Below are 22,011 nucleotides of genomic sequence, written 5' to 3'. Positions count from 1 at the left end.
AATTCCAATCCAAAGCTAGAGCTCAGTGCAAGTGAACAGACTCAAACTGAATCACAAATCAAGATGACTCATGCATAGAAAAATATCAATTATGTTCTTGTGTAGGCAATCCCATTGAAACTGAAGGAAAGAGTCGAGGAGGGTAGGATATCAATAATGGAGAAGAGGCTATCAAACTTAACCATAATCTTGACTGTCTATGTCCATTTTATACTATTTACTTCAAGGTTTCTACGTGGGCTACAAATATATACAAATAAACAAATTTTGTGAAACTCAATGATTGAGTTCAATTTTTTCATAGCATGAAATCACATTTGGCAAAAATAGGTGGAGACAAACAAAATGTTCTAAAGAAAGAGAAAAACCATTTGGTTCCTTGTAAAATATCCTGGACAAAATCAAAGGGTAGTTCAGTTAGTTTCAACAACCACCTACTAAAGCCTCGACACCTTTATTCAAAGAGCTCCTAATCTCAATAAGTAAAACAATTTTCTTGATTCAGTGTTCTTGAATTGGTTTGCCATTTCTGCGCTTGGAGAACTTGATACTTTGTAGAACAATGAGCTCATCTATTTTGGTAGGGAGTTTGGAGGCATGTGTTGATCTCGATAGATGTTGCCAATAAAACCTTGTGCTTAAGCACAAACATAATCGTATAGACATGTTTATGAGGCAAGTTGGATTTTATAAAACTGCCACCGATGTTCAGTTCTGTCCTTGTGAACATCCTTGATTGCCCATCAATAATTGGCTAGTGTTGGGCTATATGTATTTTGATTTCAAGTTATTAATAATCTTAGGATTCTGGTGGAAATTTGTATGTAGAGTGAGTGTATGTTAGCATACTGTAATCTATGGGTGCTGTGTGCACTTATCTTCCACTTTCCATTTATATGATTGTAAGTGCTTTAATACATTCCAAGATTGTATTTGATACAAGTCTACCTAGTTATACCATGTTTATAAGCGCATCGTACTCCATGTTTCTCTTTCTGTTTTGCATATTGAGACAATTTCTAACCGATTGATTTGGCTTCATATTTTTATAGATGTCAACTTCAAGTGTTAGCGGTAGTACCTCCGATCATTTGACATATTTGAATAAAAATTGTCATAAATGTTGGAAAAAAGCAACTAGTAGAATTTCTGAAGCGAAGCGAAACAAAAACAAGTTATTTTATTGTTGTCATGATTGCGGTGCTTTTCTTGAATGGTACTTGCCTACAAATGCACAATGTAGACATAGAGAAGAAGTGCAAATGGGGAATATAACAACTGTCATCGAACAACTTTGAAGTATGGGCGAACACCTTCGATTTCAAGCCGAACAACTTCAATTTCAGAGCGCGCAGATGCAAAAATTGCAGACAAACATAAATCGAAGTTGGTGTTGTATTTATGGGATCTTTTTCTTCCTTGTAATTTGTGTTGTATTAGTTATGAAGATGTAATAATTTATATGACAGTTAGAAGTTGAAATAGATGATATGTATGAAGATTTATGATATATAACAGTTATTTTTGAAAAGTATGAAGATGTAATCTGTTATCTGTTTGTCTGTTTGAAGAATGGTTGAACACAGGTTGTTATCTGTTTGTTTGTTTGAAGAATGATCGAATATAGATTGTTATCTGTTTCTATGTTTGTCTGTTTGAAGAATGATTGAACACAGGTTGTTATTTGTTTGTCTGTTTGAAAAATGATTGAACACGGGTTGTTAACACTTTATTTTGAGCACAGAATTTTCAGCACAGAATTTTCAACACAGTTTTTTAAGACATATTTTTGGACATAGATTTTTTCATCACAGTTTTTGAAGATAGATTTTCGGACACAGATTGTTCAAGACAGTTTCTCAAGACAGATTTCTGGACACAGATTTTGAACACAGATTTTTCAAGATAGATTTGTGAACAGATATTTTGAACATAGCTTTTTGAAGACAGATTTTTTGACACGGGTTTTTCAATACAGTTTTTTAAGACATATTTTTGGACACACAGATTTTCAAGACAGTTTCTGAAGATAGATTTCTGGACACAGGTTTTGAACACAGATTTTTCAAGACAGATTTGTGAATAGATATTTTGAAGACAGATTTTTGAACACAGATTTTTGCACACTGGTTTTGAAACACATATTTTGTAAATGATATCCAAAACTACAAAGCAAGGAACAATGTCCCTTTGTTCACAACCATGGTACCATGAATAAAGAAATTGAACGATGCAAGGAATAATAACCAGCCAGGGCCTGCACATAGTAAAACAAAATTCTGAAACAATGTTTTTTCATATCCTAGTAAACACCATTAAGAGAGATGGTACATTGACTTAAATAAACCAAATTATGAAAACAACCAAAAAGTAAATAATCCAAAAAATCATAAAATAAATTATCCAAAACAAAATAAACTCCAAGTTCAGTCACACAAAATGCATTACAATTACAAGTTTCCAACTAATGAAAACTACCACGATCATTGCGGTCCATTTGTATTAGGTAACAAATGAAGACGATACAGCTCCATAAATTTGATGCGTAGAAGTCATGGATTGTTGAGTTCCCATAATTTTCGGTGTGCCTCCAATACAGTCCGATGAAGTAAGAGATGTGCTGAGTCCATAAATCTGAGTTGGGGCATTCATGAAACTTTGTCTTCTCATAATGTCCACACTTGCTGGGGTGAGAGATGTGCCTCCAATAGCATTGACCATGTGTCCCTATTCAATTAAAATGAAATGTTAAAAACAGTTTACTAAACATTATTGAAAAATAACATAAATTGCTCGATGTAAATTCCTATGATGTACACGTACCGGCACACACATATTATTTTCCATGTCAACCATATAAGGATAAAGCTCTCTACGTGCACTACGTTCAGGTTGAGATTGACATTGACCTTCACCTTCACCTCCAAGTACCTTAGTACCCTATATTGATCAAGGTTAATGAATGCCTCAAATGTATGACATGATTACAATAAAATATGAGTTGAATAGAGAGTAATGATACAAAACGGATGGATATGTATGAATACCAATCAATTTACCTTTGATTTGTTATGTTTTCTGTTGCGTGCCTTCAACCAATTGATTATTTGATCTACTTTGGAGACCTTTCTTTTAGTAACTGGATGATCTTTTCGGCGAGCAACCAAAGGATTAAGCAACTTGGTATGACTGATTGCCTTTCTATTAATGTTGCCAATCGGAAAAGATGGTACATTACTAGTAATAGGTGATGCATTACTAGTCGAAGGTGCTACATTACTCCTACCACCTTCATCATCTTCCATCACTCTTGCCTTGATTTTGTCTAACCCATGGTCAATAATTTTTATTTTCCCTTCAGAGTTCCCAGTAAATTGTACAATGCCAATCAATTTTATGTTCATCTTATCATAGACCTTTGCATTAAAATCATTCCCAAAGCCAGTGTATGTGGTTTTTATGCACGTGTACCCTCTATCAAAATATTTTCTCTATCGTGGTAGAATGTATTTATTTGGAACCTCATTTATACATCTTGCAATGAGCACAACGAGCGAGTGAGCACACATGATACCTCTAAATTCAAACAACCAACACATACATTGCATATCAAATTCTGTCGAATTATAATAGACAACAAAGTCCACATGCTTTATCACGGCTTCTTTCACAAAATATGTACAAATTAAACCCTTTTCTTTCACAAGAAACGGCTGATAACAAACTAGTCTCTTCATCTCTGCTTGAACTTCTTTAAATTTTGCATTGTTGTAAGCATCCTGAAATTGCTTCTCAAAACCATACACAGTTAGGCAACCAAACACTTTATGTCGAGACTTGAAGTCAACTTTCTCCTCTTTCTCTACCTTACTTCTCAAGGCATTGTCATATTGTTCAACAAATTGTTTTAATGTAGTCTTTGGGTTGACATATCCATCAAAAAAGGCATTCATGCTCTCACTTCGTTGTGTCGTTGACATGACAGCCCAAAAAATATCTTTGACATAGACAGGAACCTATCGATGTCGCTCATCATATAACACCCCCAACCACTAATTCTTATAAAGATTGAATTTTGCAATCATCTCTTTCCATTTCATCTCAAATTTATCTTTTGTGAAAGTGTCATACACTACATTTTGCAAATCCATCTTCATGGATTCATATTGGGAATACCCTTTTAATTTCTGTAGAATTTTCTTCATTATATGCCATAAACACCATCGATGTTGAGTATTTGGGAAGACAATTTCTATAGCATTTTGCATAACTTTGCACTGATCAGTTATTATACCTTTTGGGAGATGATCTGACATGCAATTTAACCATGATTTGAATAGCCAAACAAATGTATCAGTGTCTTCACTAGATAACAACCCACAATCAAACAAAATCGACTGTCCATGGTGGTTAGCTCCTACAAACGGAGCAAATGGCATATCATATTTGTTAGTAAGGTAAGTTGTGTCAAATGAAACCACATCTCCAAATTCTTTATAAGCCGTCCGACTCATTGCATCCTCCTAAAACAAGTTTCTTATGCGAAAGTCAGTATTAACATCAATCATATAATAGAAACTCGAATTTTGAGCATGCATCCTCAAAAAATATTTTTGAAGTGCATCGGAATCTCCTTCTCCAAGCTTCAATTTTCTAGCTCTGTCAATGTAATTTTGCGCATCTCGCTCATCAAATGTTAATGACTCATAACCCCCAGCTTCAACAACCATTGAGTGATAATTCCTAGACACCCCAATCCCTGTTTGATCATTAATTTCTAATATTCTCTTCGCAGGAGTAAGAATTTTCTTATTCATTGCAAAATAACGTGAGTCGGTGGGAATCAAGTCATGAATATGGTAAAGGTTAACTGTGGTTAACATAAATCTCTCATCCTTTTGTAGGCTCGCTCACATACCCTTGCTTTACAATCAATTTTTGTGGAAAGAGATGGCTTTAGAGGGTTTACTTCTAATTTTTTGATTCTCTTCCTCGATCTAGAACATTCAATCCCAAAGTATCTTAATTCCCCATCATCGCCAAAAACTTGTGTTTTATAAGTTATAGAAAATCCAACATGTTTAGCATATTTGGCATAAAATGTGTACACTTCTTGCTTTGAGCTAAAATACATACCCTTTTTAGGTTCCTCAATTTCTTCACTATCATTTAATAAATGATTCTCACCACTATTTGATTCAATCTCCATTTCTGCTCATTCAAATTTTAAACTGAAATCAAAAGACTTAAATTCAATTACAGTCAAATATATCAAAATATTCATTAATATGATTAACTATAAATTTATCAATTCATCAAAATCAATTCATCATCGATTAAAAATGATTAACTATAAATTTATCGATTCATCATTCTCAATATATATATATATATATAAATGTTTATAAGTTCATCATTGACCTGGAGCCAAGCACTGCCAAATATATATACAAAGTAGGAACAAGCACTTCCACATTTATAAATTTATCAATTCATCATTCCAGTTTATGTATATATATATTTTGAGAGCCAAGTTCCAATTTATGCTCAAATTTTCGGTTTATGCTCCAATTCTGGTTTATGTGTATATATATATATATTTTGAGAGCCAAACCAGAGTTAAAATTCCAGCTTATACTCAAATCAGAGCCAAATATATATATATATATATATACATATCAATCCAGTATCACTGATTAAAAAAATGACATATATAAATGTATATAGAGGATAGCATCACTAATCGATTACATGTTTAGAGTAGACCATCATTGACCTGGTAATGCTTTCAGAGCGACAGAGGGACGAAGATTGGAGACGGAGAAGACGCCGGACGATGGACGACGAAGAAGACGTTGAATGGTGGAGGAGAGGTAGCGGACAGATCTGCAAATGCTTTCAGAGCGAGAGAGGGATGCCTTAGAGGGAGAAAAAGACAGAGACGGAAATGGAGACATTGAATGCTGGACGGTGGAGGCGAGAGACGACGGATGAGAGATAGATCTAGAATAGAGTTGCAATACCTCTGTTTTACTGTTGTTTTACATTCGCGCGGGATTTCAATATTTTATTTTTTATTTTTTTTAACACAGTGCGTGAAACACACGCACTGTATGTGCAGCTATCCTTTATCATCCCTGGTTGGGTGCCACATGTTTAGAGCTTCTTTTAGAGCCTCTAAATTAGAGGTCTGAATCGAGACTTTTTTTTTTAAAAAAATGCAAAAAAGTAGAGAGGTATGTGATTTAAATAAACCAATAAATCAGTAAGTTAGTTTTTTTCCTACTCCCAAAACAAACCTAAGTTTAGATGTGTGTACATAGATTTGGCAATTTTTATTTTTTATTTTTAGGTAAGGGAGCAATTTAATAAAAAGATTTTGATTAAAACTTTTTCACCACCACATATTGACCTTCACAATTTGGCGAAGTAAAATATCATACTCATGGCCAATATACTTAGATATTGTAATTTTTTTATTTTTTATTTTTGATTCGGTAGATACTGTATTACTTGCATATTAGATTTTTTTTTGATCTGCTACTTGTATATTAGATTGAAAAAAAAAAAATTACAGTATACAAGTAGCAATTAAAAAAAAAAAAAAATCTAGTGCGCAAGTAGTACAATATCAACCAATTTCTACATTTGAAAATGATGGTTCAATCTTCTTTAATGGAAGTATGTGGAGCATATTGATTATTTTTTTAAGTGTATAAATTGATGAAGATGTGTGCAAAGTGAAAATAATATGTAAAAATAGAAAATTGACTAAAATATATTTTTTTCATTAATTTTATTTAATGAAACTAAACAAATAATTTAGATTAAAAAAATTTAAAAAAATTAATATCTCAAAATTTATTTTGTCAAGAAAATCAAAATAATTTATTTTTTTATTTTAATTTTCTTTTTCACCTCATATTTTAATTAAAAAAATAATCATCCCCCCATTTTCCCAACGTTTGCAAAAGAAAAATTATTTAATATTGTATTTGATTGAGGGATTTGTGAAGTGATTTAGAAAATGAAAAAAAAAAAATGTGAAAAATTAGGTAAAATTTGATTTGATTTGATTTATATTTTTTTTATTTTTCTTTCCAAATCTTTTTTAAAATTCCTTAACCAAACACAATAATAGTTGCACAGAAAGAAGAAAATTTATGCAAACATTAAATGGGAGTATTTTGTTTGTGTTTTGAGATAAATTTTCAAATTTTTTTTTGAGGGGAGAGTTTAGAATTTTTTTTGATTTGTTTGGTTATATATTTTGAAAATAGTTTTGTAGTTTGAGATGATTTGATATTTTGTTATAATTGAGTAAATGTGTGTGAGAGAAAGACACTGGCTTTCTTCTAGTCTCAAATCGGATTGGAGGGTGCTATTGGGTCCGTGAGGGCTTATCATGGGTCTCATTTCGATAATTCGAACCGCTTAATATGTAGAACTAGTTAAATACTATATGTTTGTAAAAAATCACGTCGATCGGATATCGATAGCTACGTGATCAAATCAGTTTTGTATAAAAGAATGAACAGTAAAAAAATAAACGGTTGACAGAAAATTGATCCGATGAGATAGCTATCAATTTCCAATCAATATGATTTTTTACAAGCATATAGTACTCGACGAACTCTACATATTGAACAGTTTGGATTATCGAAACGAGACTCGTGGTAGGTTCTCACAGGCCCAACAACACCTATCAGTCTAAAGTAATTAAGAATGAGAGATGAGAGAAAAAAAAAAATACTTAATTAAGGTGTAAAAAAGAGAAAAGTAATTTTAATTAAGGTGTAAAAAAGAGAAAAGTAATTTTAAATTTTTTAAAAAGAATTTATAACGAAACATATTTTTAAAAATTATCTTCTAAATACATATTTTAAAACACAAAGCAAAGAAAGGTGCGACTTGCACACACCCAACCATGGAATCACTCATATTTTTATAATTTTTGCAGCAGGTATATTTTTGTAATTTTTTTCTCTCCCCTCCTAATTCTCCCTATGCAAAAACAAAACAAAACCTGTTCTCTCTTCAGTCTCAGAGCTCAAACTTGACGACAATGCCAGAACTTCCAGAGGTAGAAGCAGCTCGAAGAGCCATCGAAGACCACTGTATCGGCAAGAAGATCAAGCGATCCTTGATCGCTGACGATTCCAAGGTCATCGATGGAGTCTCGCGTTCTGATTTCGAATCCTCTCTCCTCGGCAAGACTATCGTCGCCGCTCATCGCAAGGGCAAGAACATGTGGCTCCAACTCGATTCCCCTCCTTTTCCTTCTTTCCAGTTCGGTACGATTCGTTTCATGCTCTGATAAACCCTACAACTTTTCTTTGGGTTTTAATATTATGTCTCTCTTGGGTTGCTGAGAAAATGCACCAAAAGAAACCAACAGTTATGCCTTGATTTTAGGGTTTTCATTACTCTAAACCCTATAAGACTATTTTTTTTATGCTTTTGTGGTATTGTAGTTTTCTCAACAAAAATGGAAAGGAAAAAATAAGAGGTAAGTAACTGTTTTGGGCTCAAATGATTAGTAATTTTTTTTGGGGAAATTACAAAAAAAAAAAAAAACTTCACACCGAAATAAACCTGAATTTTTTATTTGTAAATTTAAACACTAATTTTATTTGTTTTCAATCTAAATTATCAGCTATTAAGTAAAACCAGTGGGAAAAAAAATCTATTTTAACATTACATAAAATGTTTAAAATACTTTTTTTCGTTAAGTTTATAATCAGAACACTGAATTTTTGTATTTTGTAGTATTTATTGATTTTTTTTAAAGATTTGTTACAAATATTTTACTTTTTTGAGTTGTAGATGCATCTAAAAAAATAAGAAAGTTGGACCAAAATATTAAAAAAAAAAAAAATTGAAATTGAAATCTGGATAACCAAACAGATTTTGAGGGTTTGATGCTAGTGACTCTGATTGGTTACTGAGGTAATTTTGAAGGGGAATATGGGCTAAAGTTCTGTTCTGTTTTGTTTTTATTATTATTTTTAGTAGGGTCTAATTGGCTTGGTGTACATATACAAAAGCTTTTCTTTTCCTGACTTATGATGTATCTAGCAAAATATCATGAACAAGAAAAGATGATGAAGTTTGGAAATTTGTGTCATTATGTTGTTTTAAATGGAAAGGTGAAAAAGATCATCTCAAGTCAGACATTCTTCTGTTTAATGCATGTTCCCTTTTTATAGTGTTTGTGCATCGGATAATAAGAATTATGGATTTGAACTTTGTGTATGAGAAAAAAAAGACAAAAACCTAGCGTTTGGTTTAGTTTTGGAATTGTGATTCTCTTTTGGATTTATGATTTGAGTGTGAAATTGTGAGTTAAATTTTGAAAAGAGAAAATTTGTTAGTTATGAGTTTTGAAAGGAATTTTTGAATTTTAAATTTTGAAAAGAGCAGATTGGGTCTAAATATATTTGTTTTAGATATTTTTTAAATATAAAAATTATTTTTTTTAGATTTTTTATAAAAATAATTTAACAATTCCATCACTAACCATCTTTAACACTACATCATCAAAAGAGTTTTGAATTGAGTTTTGAAATTAATTTTTGAATTAAGTTATGAGTAATTTTGAGTTGTGTGTTTGGTTATGAATTTTAAAAAATGATTTGAAAATTTTGCCTTTGGAATCATGATTCCCAAGATAAACCAAACACAGCCCTAGTATGGTTTAAATCTGCATTTTAAATAAAGCCAAATACCTCTTTCACCATTATTCCCCTCTTGATTTTCTGTCTTTCAGGAATGGCTGGGGCTATATATATTAAGGGAGTTGCAGTTACAAAATATAAGAGGTAAAGTTTATTATGTTCCATTTAAATGAAACTTGAGGAATATTGGATACCTGCATGGTTATCAGAATCCCGATCCGGATCTTACGATCCTACGATCTTACGATCCATTTGAGTGCAATCGATCCGGATCGTGTAAAAAACTCCTTATAGGTAGGATCTTTCGATCCTGGTAGTGGGATCTTATAGGATCGTGGAATCCCGATCCGAATCCGATCCTATCCGATCCAATTTACAAGCCTTGTTTTGTATTGTATGACATATTTTGTTGTAAATTTTATATTTGTTGTCTAAATATCAATTTATGTTGTCAAAATAAATAATAAAAATTAAGTAATATTGAATCAAATAGACTAAGAAAAAAAAATTAGGAAACAAACATTCAAATATTGCGGTAATTTAAGAAAATTAAATAGTCGGAAAAACAAACTTAGCTTTAGCGGAGTCTAAGAAGGATAAGATGATTGTAACTTTTTCCCAATTTCTGGAGAAATTATTTTTGTGACTCGAATCCGCTCCACCAGGGATGCTAACGACAAACCTTATCATTCGACTAAGCTACTCTTTTGAGTTCTTAATCTATTTTCATATCCAATTTTGTTAAATATTTTTTCTTCACTTTTTATGCATTATTGTACATTGTAAAGTATTTTGTTATAGAATTCTTCTTCTTTTTCACCTTCTTTTTTGATAAAATACAGAACTTTTACCATCGAGTTTTCTATTGCATAGTATTATATGTACATTTTACATGGAGTATTGTATTTTTCACAATATCTTCACTTCTTTTTAATAAAATATAGGTTCATTTTGTGTGTACTTTATAAGAAATATTTATTTAAATTAAATTATTATGTAATTTGTCTTTTTCGCTAGGATCTTACGATCCTCGATCCGATTCTACGATCCGATCCTATAAACACCTCCAACGATCCAACGTAGGATCCCGATTTTAACAACCTTGGATACCTGATGCTATCAGGTGACTCTTCTATTTTGATTAATGAAGGTTTTATACAAGGAGTTTGCTCTGTATTATGGATTTATTGTGAAGGTCCGGATGAGGATTTGTCATTCTGAATAATTATATTAGAATTTCTCAATTTGAAATGATAGTGTTAGTGTTTAATGCAGAAATATAAGTTTCACTGACTTGGTCATGTCAAATGGCTAGGTGGACTTTCTGAACTTCCTTACAAATTACAATAGCAGGGGATACAAATGTTATTGATGGAAAATTCTGTGCCAGGTCGCCAAGTTTATGCATTTTGGCCACTTACGTCTTGTAGATGTTACATATTGGGAATTAGAGTCACTGGATTACATTATAACGGACTAGGTTATGCTCAGATGAGTTGAGATGAGAGGTATCTCTTGGCAGTGCCTATTTTCTATGTGAGACTCGTTTAAAAGTAGGAAGACAGTTGGTTTTGGAGGCCAGAGGGCTTGCTTATGAATGCAGCTTTTTTGGGTACTATTTGGATGATTGAAAAGAGCAACCTTGGGGATGTTCGCGTGACAATAATTGTTTCTTTTAAATTATTTTACATGTGGTGGATTTATTATTCAAGTATTGGGCTCATTTGTATAGGTTGTATACTTTGATATCCCTTTTTTATTTTTATGAATATAAAGATTTTATTACTGAAAAGAGATTCCTCAGGTGGCTATACTCTTTTAATTCCTTTAAAGTCTTATTTTTATTTATTTGGAAAGCAGTTTGGAGTCATTGGTTCAAGTAAATTAATGTATTGATGATTTCAGGTCTGCTGTAAATGACACTGATGAGTGGCCTTCCAAGTATTCCAAGTTATTTATCGAAGTAAGAATTCCTACTATGTCCATCAATTAAAGAGAATTTAAGTGCCTTCCTATTTATTTATTAATACTAGTTACAAATAATAATATTAATGAAATTTATTGCACTTCATGTTATATGGTCAATTCAATTGTCATTTACATACTAGTTTTTTCAACATTTGTTAGTGTTCTCATTAGAAAACTGTCCGGGACAAAAATTATTCTTGTCAAAAGTTAAACTGAAGGAGAAAGCTAAGAAGCACAAACATAGGACACGACAGTTCTCAAAAATGGAGGACACGGACATTGCGAGAACACAACAAAAAAAAATTATATATTTTTATTTACTATGTATATGAATATAAATATAAATATAAATTTAGGACACATTATATATATGAGAGACATCGATGTATGAGTGGGTGTATTTTTATTATTTTTATTTTTCTTACTTTCTCCCTCTTTATTCTCATATATTTTACTTTTGACTCCAAATAAGTTTTCAAAAAGTATTTTTAAAAACAATATACAAAGATGTCCGGAGGCATGTTCAAACACAAAAGTTCCATGAAGTGTCCCAATGTGTCCATCAAAATAATAATAATAAAAATTGACTCGCCTTGTGGCGTGTTGGACACATGGATACGCGTGTCCCCACTGTGTTGGATACGGACATGACACCCACCTTGGAGTGTTGGTGCTTCTTAGGGTGAAAGTCAAAAGTCATCTCAATTATATTTATATATCTGCTCTAGTTCCAAAAAAAAAAAAAAAAAAAATTGCATAATCAGTTTTACAAATGGTACAGTAGCATAACACCATTGCCTAGAGATATAACAACACTAATGCTAATTATTTGCCACGTTTTTTAAGCAAGATTTATCAAATACAGAACAATCACTTTAATAGTGCATTTAGAGCCACTTGATTTGATTCTCAATAATCCTTACTGTTTATGCAGCTAGATGATGGGTTGGAGCTGTCATTCACTGATAAAAGGAGATTTGCAAAAGTTCGCTTGCTTGAGAATGTATCATGATATCACTTATCCAACTAGATTGTGTTTTCCTCGTGTTTTTCCTTGGCAGTTATCTTCACAAGTCTGATTTAATGTTTTTATTATCACAGCCAGCTTCTGTGCCCCCAATTTCTGAGCTTGGTCCAGATGCATTGTTGGAGCCTATGACCATTGATGAACTTATCAACTCCTTGAGCAAGAAGAAGATTGGAATCAAGGCTCTTTTACTTGATCAGGTTGAGGCTGCTTTCCTTGTATGGTTGTACCTCCATATTTTAAACTTTGCATGAAAAGTAATCCACGGAACTTCAAGTTTACAGAAACTTTCCCCTTTTTTTTGTTGATACCTGGTCAATAGTAAGCAACGAATCTTCTCTGCACCCCACCTATAAAAATTCCTTTCTAAGATGGCCTTAGCAATAAGTTATTGGTAAAGAAAAGACTATTAGTCTCTATTACCTAAGGATGGATATTGGTCTGTTGGCCCGGCCCGGCCCGGCCCAGCCCTATTTTTCTAGGGCTTGAGAATGTTGTTTTAGCCCATATGACTTGGTTGGGCCAACATTTTCAACCCTAAATATTAATGGCCTGGATTTGAGATTTATACTTTTAACTCAGCTCTGTCCGTTATTAAATTAATTAATTAATTATTTATAATACATTAAAATATATATTTTTATCTTTGTTGATTTTATTGAAACTTACATTTGGGGTGATGTGTGATTGAATTTATTTAAGAAATCCTTTAATTTATACACAAAATCTTTCAATTTATAATGATGTCAATATATTTATTTAATAAATATAATGTGTGATTGAATTTAATTATAGAATATTTTATTTTATTTTTAATATATAACCTGATGGGCGGGCTAGGACTTATAATTATTTTTTGGATTGGACTTGGGCAAATATAGATGTCCAATGTTAGGGTAGGGCCGAGCTTGAACAAACACAAAGGTCCTTATTATGTAGTGTTAGCCCGAAGCGAACCCGGCCAGACGTTTGTCCATGCCTACTATTACCCAATGTTCATCCATCCAATATGGAAACTGGGAGAGGTGGTAATGGGGAACAAAAAGGAATTGGTTGAAGAAATAGAATTTAATAATAAATTTTGATAATATTATACTTTTGATTTTGTTTTATTTTCCCTAACTTCTTAGTTAGGGTTGCTTGAATGCTTTTAAATAAACCATTATGTAACATGTTTATTTAGAGTTGATTAATGGAGCTGAGTAGGCAGTGGCCTTTTGTATTATTGTTGTGGTCCTTGTGTTTCTTCCTCAATTCTTATTCTTCTTGAAACTTTTGATCTTCCCTTTTAATCAATTCTCCATGTCTTCTAGTTTTGGATCAATTGACTAATTGGATAGATTTCTTAGTAGCCGTTCAGCATCATGTGGACTGTACCATTTCCTAACCTTCACATTGTTTGCACAAAGTAGGATGCTTTTATACTGCAATAGCATTCTTATGCTTGGAATTTGGAAACCTATTTTTTATGTGTAGTAGTGAACAATGTTAAAAGCTTCATTTAATCGTTTTCTTTCTCCATCATGATTAGATGCTTGCAACAAATCAAATTTCTGAGCATGTGTCTTCACCATGCGGTTAATATTGTGTTGACTCGTGTGCTAGCCCATTTATCTTAAGTAATTTAAGAAATGACAAATAATGTCAATTGTGAACTATGGACTTGGAAAATCAGTAGTACCTAACTGTATCATTTATGTCAATATAATAGACTTGGGTTTGACACCAAACAGATTTTTGTCAATGTGCTTGCAACAAATCAAATTTCTGAGCATGTATCCTTACCATGTGGTCAATATAGTGTTGACTCGTGTGCAAGCCCATTTATCTTAAGTAATTTAAGAAATGACAAATAATGTCTATTGTGAACTATGGACTTGGAAAATCAGTGGTACCTAACTGTATCATTTATGTCAATATAATAGACTTGGGTTTGACACCAAACAGATTTTTGCCAATGTTCCTGGAAGCCTCTTTATTTTGTTCTTATACAACAGGGAACATTGACTGAAGGTGTGATGTGGCTCAAGATGAAGACTCCCCAAGGACTACGGAGGCTTGAAATTGGTTTCAGCTAATTGAAATTGTATTGCAAGATTTGTGTAGCCAATCCCAGATTTGGAATTGCGTTTTGCTAATTAGGCTGTTTACATTTGATGCTTCAACTGAGAAAGGCCATTTGCTATCTGACTAAACTTTAGGAGACTTTCTAACTATATTAACTGATAGTTGGCATTAGGGAACAAAGCTTCCCAAACTTGAGTAACAATAAAATTATCTAAAATCTTATGCATGGTTGTTTACTTGAAGGACTTACTGTAATGAAATGGTTGTTCAATACCAGTCATTTCTCTTTCAGATTTAACCAAAAAAAATACCAGTCATTTCAGCTAACAAGCATTCTTATGGAATGTTTGGATGGTAATTTAATTTTTATCTTTCAAACAGATCCTGCTTACAGAGAATAAATACAGATAATCACTAGACATGTCTTAATGTGCTAGAAAATGTTTCAAACTGCAGAAGAAATGATCTCTAGTTTACCTTGGACTACTAATCAAACAAAAAAGATTTTCTTGCAAATTGTACTGTGTACAAAAACTTCTATTTATCTAACAGAAGTTATCAACAGTTGTTTTATTTTTTCTTATCAGGATACATATTAATTTTCTTTTTTCATCTTTGCAGAGTTTTATCTCAGGTATTGGCAATTGGATTGCAGATGAAGTGCTATACCAAGTCAGTGTACCCTGCATTCTCTAAAATCAATATGTTCATCACAGAAACTTCAAATTTGGTTAATATCATAGCTGTAGAGTTTGCCATCATTTTTTTTAATCCATGACTTCAACTTTCAACTACTTTCTACAATTTTTTCTCCAACTATGTGGGTCATAAATGAAATTAAATGATCCCCTGCTTTCTTGTTATTAGCTTGTGGGTGAGTGTAACGGAAAAGCAGATTTGGTTGAAATGTTTTTGGTGCTTGGTGCTCCCAACTGTAGTCTATAACTAGAAAAATCTCAGAAAGAAGAAGATGCTATGGCTCTTGTTGGCGTTGGGCCGGGTATGCTTGTTCTGGTTCTTTAATGGACTCCAAAGGATTAGGAATTGGCTGTGGAAGCCTTTTATATTATTCATCAAACAGCAATGATGAGAGTTGTATGGTCTTGCATTGTACCCGTCTGCCCATGCAAAAGAGCTTATCCTAATTAGGGCCCTGGGATGGTGATGACAGAACCACAAGTTATGGCAGTAAGGAGAGACCTGGAAAAGTGAAGGTGAAGAAACCTGCTGCTTGAGTTGTTGAAAGTGGTGAGAGATCGAGTGATTTTGAATCCACTAAATCATTAAGAATGTGGTCTCCGGCATGTGAGATTTAATTGGTTGATGCTTGACCACCAGGAAATTTATGAGCAGGAGATGAGCTATTCGGTAGTTGAGATGACTTGTTCTAGGGAAGTTTGTCTGGTTGATTATTGAATGAAGTGCCGAGTTTTCGGAGAACTTGAAAACTTTAGAAGTGAAACCAAGATGTACCTGTTACACGGTCTTGGGTAGAACTCGCCCTAAAAGCTAGCTATTAAAATGAGGGTGCCTTCATATTTGTATGCTTAATATTACTTTAGTACTCAAGTGATGTGGGACTTCACTTCACACCCTCCCTCACGCCCAGCATGCTCACTCAACAGCACCTACGGTGTGTGGGTCAGGGACACGCACCCTACCCATCTTTCAGTACTCTAGCTCTAATACTATGTTACATGGTTTTGGATAGAACTCGTCCCAAAAGCTAGCCATTAAGGTGAGGGTGCCCTCACGCTTATATGCTTAAATATTACTTTAGTACTCAGGTGACGTGGAACTTCGCTTCACAGTACCCACAAAGAGGAAATTCACAGGAATAGTAGTGGATCTATGTGATCGAAAATTATTGGTGTATCAAATATTTAAGCTATTTTTTATTTTTGTTTGGTTCCATGTATCTCGAGATTATTCTGTGTAAGGACCAAACTTCATTTCCTTAACAAGATCTGAAATTGGCACTCGGTTGGGAGAGAATTTAATGAAAGTTTCTTGATATACCTTAAAGAGATTATATTTTGAAATTAGCACTCGGAGATGTTGGAGAGAACCTTTCCTTCTGTTTTTCTCCAGAGAAGCTTCTGTGGCGGACCAAGCTACAGGTGCGGTTAGTGAGGTATTTCGGAATGTTGGATTGAGGATGAATGTGCAAGACTGGGAGTTGGATCAGTTGTCTAGCCTTCTCAACTTAGTGTATGGCTGTAGGGGTGTGGGGAAAGGGCGAGACTCGTGGTGGGCTGTAGCAAAAAAAAAAGGTGATTTGAGGTGAAGTATTTTTATGAAGTGTTGCTGGGGAGGCTGAGGGTAGAGTTTCCTTAGAAAGGCATTTGGGCCTAGCCTTCTTAGCTTAGTGTAGGGGCTTCAAAAGGCATTTTGTTAAGGAGGGTAGAGTTTCCTTCGGAATGCATTTCATATAGCCTTCTTAGTTTTAGTGTATGGGCTTTGAAAGGAATTTCATTAAGGAGGTGGCAACATCTTTTTGTGTGCCTTCTTTGTGTGGCATGCATCTCATGAAGAGATCCTTATGATTGATAATCTTATCAAGAGGTGAAAGATTTTTATTAATTGGTGTTGCCTATGCAAAGTGTATGTGGAGTCAATTTTACACCTGCTTATCCACCACGTTGTCATGAGGGATCTTCGGAGATTGGTTTTGTATCGATTGGGTTTTTCATAGGGACATAGGCGGGTTCGCATGTTGGCTAAATAGGCCTTTTCACGGAGAAGAGTAGTCTTTGTATAGGATTTTGGATTATTTTTTTGGCCGTTTTGTATTGTTGGTTTTCAGGAAGGTTATGCATAACCTTGATCAAATTATGGATTTTTTTTGTTCTCTTCACTTTCACCCATAGAAGCGCATGGCCTTTTTTCTTATTTAAACTAATAGGCAAGGTTGTTAAGATCGCGATCCGGATTGTAGGATCGTACGATCCAATATATAGCATTCGATCCAACTCGTATTTTGGATCGGGCCCATGTCAAGATCGTGGTAGGATCATATCAGGATCGGTGGGATCATATCAAGATCGCGATTCCATGCGATCCTGATTTATAGGGTTTTTTTTGCCAACTTTAAAACAAACAACCCTTTATCGAGATAAAAGAAGAAGAAAAATTGACCCTCTAAGTTGTGATTAGGGCAATACAAATTGGGGAAAGAGAAATTGGACATCAAAGTTTCAGATTTTGTGGAACCAGGTATCCTTCTTCTTCAAATCTTCCTTCTTTGTATTTTTTTTTTTTTGCTTTTTTCTGTCTCTTCTTCGTTTCTTATTCTTCTTCACTGCTGGTCTTACTTTTCTTCGTTGCTTTTCTTCTTCTTTGTTGCTCTTCTTCTTCTTCTTCTTCTTCTTCTCTGTAGTTTGAATGACCATTTTTCTTCTCCCAACTTCTTTGTTCCTCCTCTTCTCTCATCTCTGTTCTGTAGTTCGACTGTTCTTCTCTATATATTTTTTATTTTATTTTTTTGTTGTGTTTCTGTTCCTGACCAAAGCGAACACATGAGAGATTGAAAACCAGAACTTTGAGTGAAACATTTGACAAGAACTTTGTATTACTTTTTTTTTTTTTTCATGTTTCTTCATTTTTCTTGCCTTTTTCTTCTTCATTTTTCTTGGTTCTTCTTTGCTGCTGCTGTTGTTCTTCTTTGTTTCTTTTTCCCTGAACTTTGTTGGAAAAAAAACATTTTAACTTGAACCACAAATTTTGTTCAGCACAACTCTATACCAATTCTTTGCTGAAAAAATGTTTGAATGCTACTTTGAATTGCTATATTTCTTTTTTTGAGGGATCATTCTATATACATTTTGATAGTATTACTTATTCATATAAAAATTATAGCTTTTTTTTATCATTTTAGTAGGATCATACGATCCTTGATCTGATCCTAAGATCCGATCCGGCAGACTCCCAAAACGATCCTGTGTAGGATCCCGATCTTAACAACCTTGCTAATAGGTGTTTCTTTTTGGCATAGGTTATCATGGTGCAACCTTTTTGTAAAATGGGTGCCATCCCCCCTTTTGATGCCTTTTAAAAATAAAATTTGCCTTCATCATGAAATTAAAAAATTAATTGAAGACGCCTTTGATGGTTAGTTCTCTAGCTTGTTTCTAGAAATACAGATTTTTTTTCCCCAACAATGCTACAATGATCACATTTTAATACCACGTTTGATTTACCATGTGAGCTGTCACCACTACATTAGTTGAATGGATCCCATCACTTGTGCCTATTTCCAATGCAGTGGTGACAACTCACATGGTAAACCAAATGTGGCATAAAAATGTGATTATTATAGCATTATATTTTATTGTGGTAGATTTTAGTTTCTTTTTCTTTGATGGCAGCCCAAGAGTGTTGATTTTAAATGTATTGAGTTTGTAAAATTCCTATTATTTCAATGCATCTTTATGTGATTATTAGCTGCGTTCGCTATTTCTGCAACTCTAGTTCTAGCGAAATGGTTGAATTTTATTTACTTTACTATCTTTCAATTATTACTCTCAGGCAAAAATTCATCCGCTACAAATTGCCTCCAGCCTTTCCAAAGAAAGCTGCGTAGCATTGCACAAGTGCATTAAAGAGGTCAGTGATCTTTTTTAATTTTATTTTATTTTTTGTGCTGGACGGTTCACTTTCTTTACAGCTAGTATAGAAGCAATACTTGTAGGTTATTCAATATGCGGTTGAAGTTGATGCCGACTGCAGCCGCTTCCCACTCGAATGGTTGTTTCATTTTCGGTGGGGGAAAAAGCCTGGAGAAGTTAACGGTAAGATGTTCTGATATATGTGATAGTTTTGACAGTATCAATTGATTTCACAGGTCATTGCAAAAGCCGTTGAAGTTGGGGCAGATAGTAGTCAATTTCCTAGTAGTTGGATTTTCCATTCCCGCGAAAAGAAACCTGGCAAGGCTTTTGTTGATGGTTTGGCCTCTGACCTCCATAACAATCTTTTGTGGCGTACATACTCGATGTCCATAGCATAAGACTTGATTTTTGGGGATCGTGGTAACATCATTTTCATATGATTTTCTGAAAATAATTTTGGAATTTTATGTTTATTATCATCGAACTAGTTTCTATTTTTAGGAGGAAAAAAACTCTGAAAACAAACCAAACAGAGTGTTAGAATCTCACTTTTACTAAACAGTAATTAAGTAGCAATAAAGTATTTTGATAAACAAATTACAGAAGACCTTAGCAATGAAATAATTCATCAAATTTGTGTTTTAATTCAAATTTTATTTTTCTCTTGTGCACAATTTTACCATCTCAAAGTTAACAATCTGTTCAATTGCCTTCCGCAAAGACATTAATGAGCTTCTGGTTTATGGCAGGGAAGACAATTGAGTTTATTGCTGCTGGTGGCAGGGTATATTGTCCAAACTCTCTCTCTTTCTCCAGCTTGCTTTTCTAAAACTTTCCTTTGTATGTAATTCTTTTTTCAACACTCGTTAATTTCAAGGGTTTTGTTTCTTCTGTCTAGACAACGGCATATGTACCAGAGTTACAAAAGCTGAGTGGATCTCAAGTTGCAAAAGCACAAACTAAACCGAGAAAGCAAACTGTTAAGAAGGGAAGCAAAGATGTGGACATGGATGGTGATCTTAGTGCACCAGGAAGTGAGGATGAGGAAAATGCTAAAAGTGCAAAATCAAAGGGAGGGAGGACCATGAGTGGACGTAAGAAACCGCCTGCAAAAAGAAAGCTAAATGGAAGCGATGAAGATGATGACGACGACAGCAATAATGATGATGATGATGATGATGATGACGATGACGACGATGACACAGATCAGAAGAAGAAAACTAAAACAGCTAAGAAGCCTCCTGCTAAAACAAAGTCCAAGAAAGCGACGGTTAAGGTGACCAGAAGAAAAAAATGAGAGGAAGGAAGAAGAAGCCTCCTGTGGTAGAAAGTTCGAAGAAAGTGATGCGATGGTGTGATACGGATGGTTAATGATGATGACATAGTTGGACGACAGGAGGAGGAAATGGGATATAAGGGGTAATGATGGGAGCGCAAACTAAGGTAGAGACTTCTAAGAATAGAAGTTGAAACTAGAAGTCAAAATGGCAAGCAACTAGAGAAGAAAGTGAAATAGTCTACTTCTTTTCTATATTTTGGTAGAATGGAAGGGAGAGTATTTGCTAATCTTGGTTATAGTTTCAGGTTTTTTTGGGGCAGTAGTACCTTAACCCTACTTTCAGAACCTTTGCCACAGTGCAGATGACTTTTTTTCATTGTATGCTGAACTTGCATGATATCAGCCATGTTTATTATTATTTTTTTAATCATGAAATTTTGTGTTATTGTGTTTGGTATAATTTCTGCGTATAACGTGTGAGACTAAAATAACTCAAAGCTTTTAAAAAAATAGATGATTATTGGGAAGTAGGTGAATGGGAGCTTTTAGTTTCTGTTATTTGATTATCAATTTTCAACTTACAACACCAAAATGGCATATTTTTCATTGGCTTGAACTCCATGGCTTTCACTTTGAAGTTGCTTGTTTTCCATTTTTGATAAATTAACTTAATTTAGGTGTTTTTGTATTTGCATGCTGCTTATTTTTCCCAATGTTTCTGAGCCTTCATAGTTACAAAATTTGATCTTAACCTAAATTTGCTACTTTTGTTCAGTGAATTTGTTGGTAGAAAATGACATATTTAGAAAGGTATATGGGTTCTATTACATAGACAAGTGGCCTATTAAGGTACAACTGAATATGTAAGAGCATGTGCTAAACAAAAATCTCTCAAGTTACTCTCTAGCAGATCAAATGAAGTATATTCTAAATTCAATCCTGTACATCCACATGACTCGCGATGAATTGCCCAAGAATAACTCTAGTGAGAAGAAATTGGTCACAAAACTGGCACAAAATCATTTCTCTCATATTTCCCTTTCGCACAAATTCCACTCTCTTGTGCAAACATATGGCATCATGCTCTCTGAGAAAAAGATGAAAATTGGTATATCTAATATTGGTTTTTTAGGAATGCACCTATCAAATGGCCAATACAGTATTCAGCCTCACATAGGTTTGATCATTTTCTTGATGCCAATTTCACAACCAAACAAGTTCAACAATTTCTTGGCATTGTGAATTGCATGACAAATGTTATACCAAGTTGGCTCAATATTGAACCCCACTCTCAGCTCAACTGAGAAAACATGCATTTCCATCAGAGGAGACGTGTATCACTGCTGTCAAAGTCTGTAAATGGATGGTAAGATTTCCCAAAAG

At 33.7% G+C, this 22,011-nt stretch overlaps 1 protein-coding gene across 2 annotated transcripts; it reads left to right on the top strand.

Moving 5' to 3' along the window:
* The first annotated feature begins 7,884 nt into the window (after positions 1 to 7,884).
* MMH-1 (MUTM homolog-1) lies at positions 7,885 to 21,073 on the top strand. 2 transcript variants are annotated; one of them, XM_028201802.2, is made up of 10 exons: positions 7,885 to 8,294; positions 9,770 to 9,821; positions 11,583 to 11,640; positions 12,580 to 12,648; positions 12,747 to 12,872; positions 15,361 to 15,411; positions 19,267 to 19,344; positions 19,583 to 19,685; positions 20,099 to 20,133; positions 20,248 to 21,073. In XM_028201802.2, the coding sequence occupies exons 1-10, from the start codon at positions 8,066 to 8,068 to the stop codon at positions 20,644 to 20,646; spliced, it is 1,200 nt and encodes a 399-aa protein (XP_028057603.2). In that variant the 5' UTR covers positions 7,885 to 8,065; the 3' UTR covers positions 20,647 to 21,073. The 2 variants fall into 2 exon arrangements, with proteins under 2 accessions (XP_028057603.2, XP_028057604.2); XM_028201803.2 differs by lacking the exon at positions 19,583 to 19,685 and adding an exon at positions 19,430 to 19,529 and having other exon boundaries at positions 7,894 to 8,294.
* The last annotated feature ends 938 nt before the right edge of the window (positions 21,074 to 22,011 follow it).

The sequence above is a fragment of the Camellia sinensis genome, chromosome 4 (assembly GCF_055761805.1).
Source record: "Camellia sinensis isolate YWXY chromosome 4, ASM5576180v1, whole genome shotgun sequence".
Taxonomy (NCBI): domain Eukaryota; kingdom Viridiplantae; phylum Streptophyta; class Magnoliopsida; order Ericales; family Theaceae; genus Camellia; species Camellia sinensis.
The sequence above is the reverse complement of the archived record's forward strand: the minus strand, read 5'-3'. Positions and strand labels throughout refer to the sequence as shown.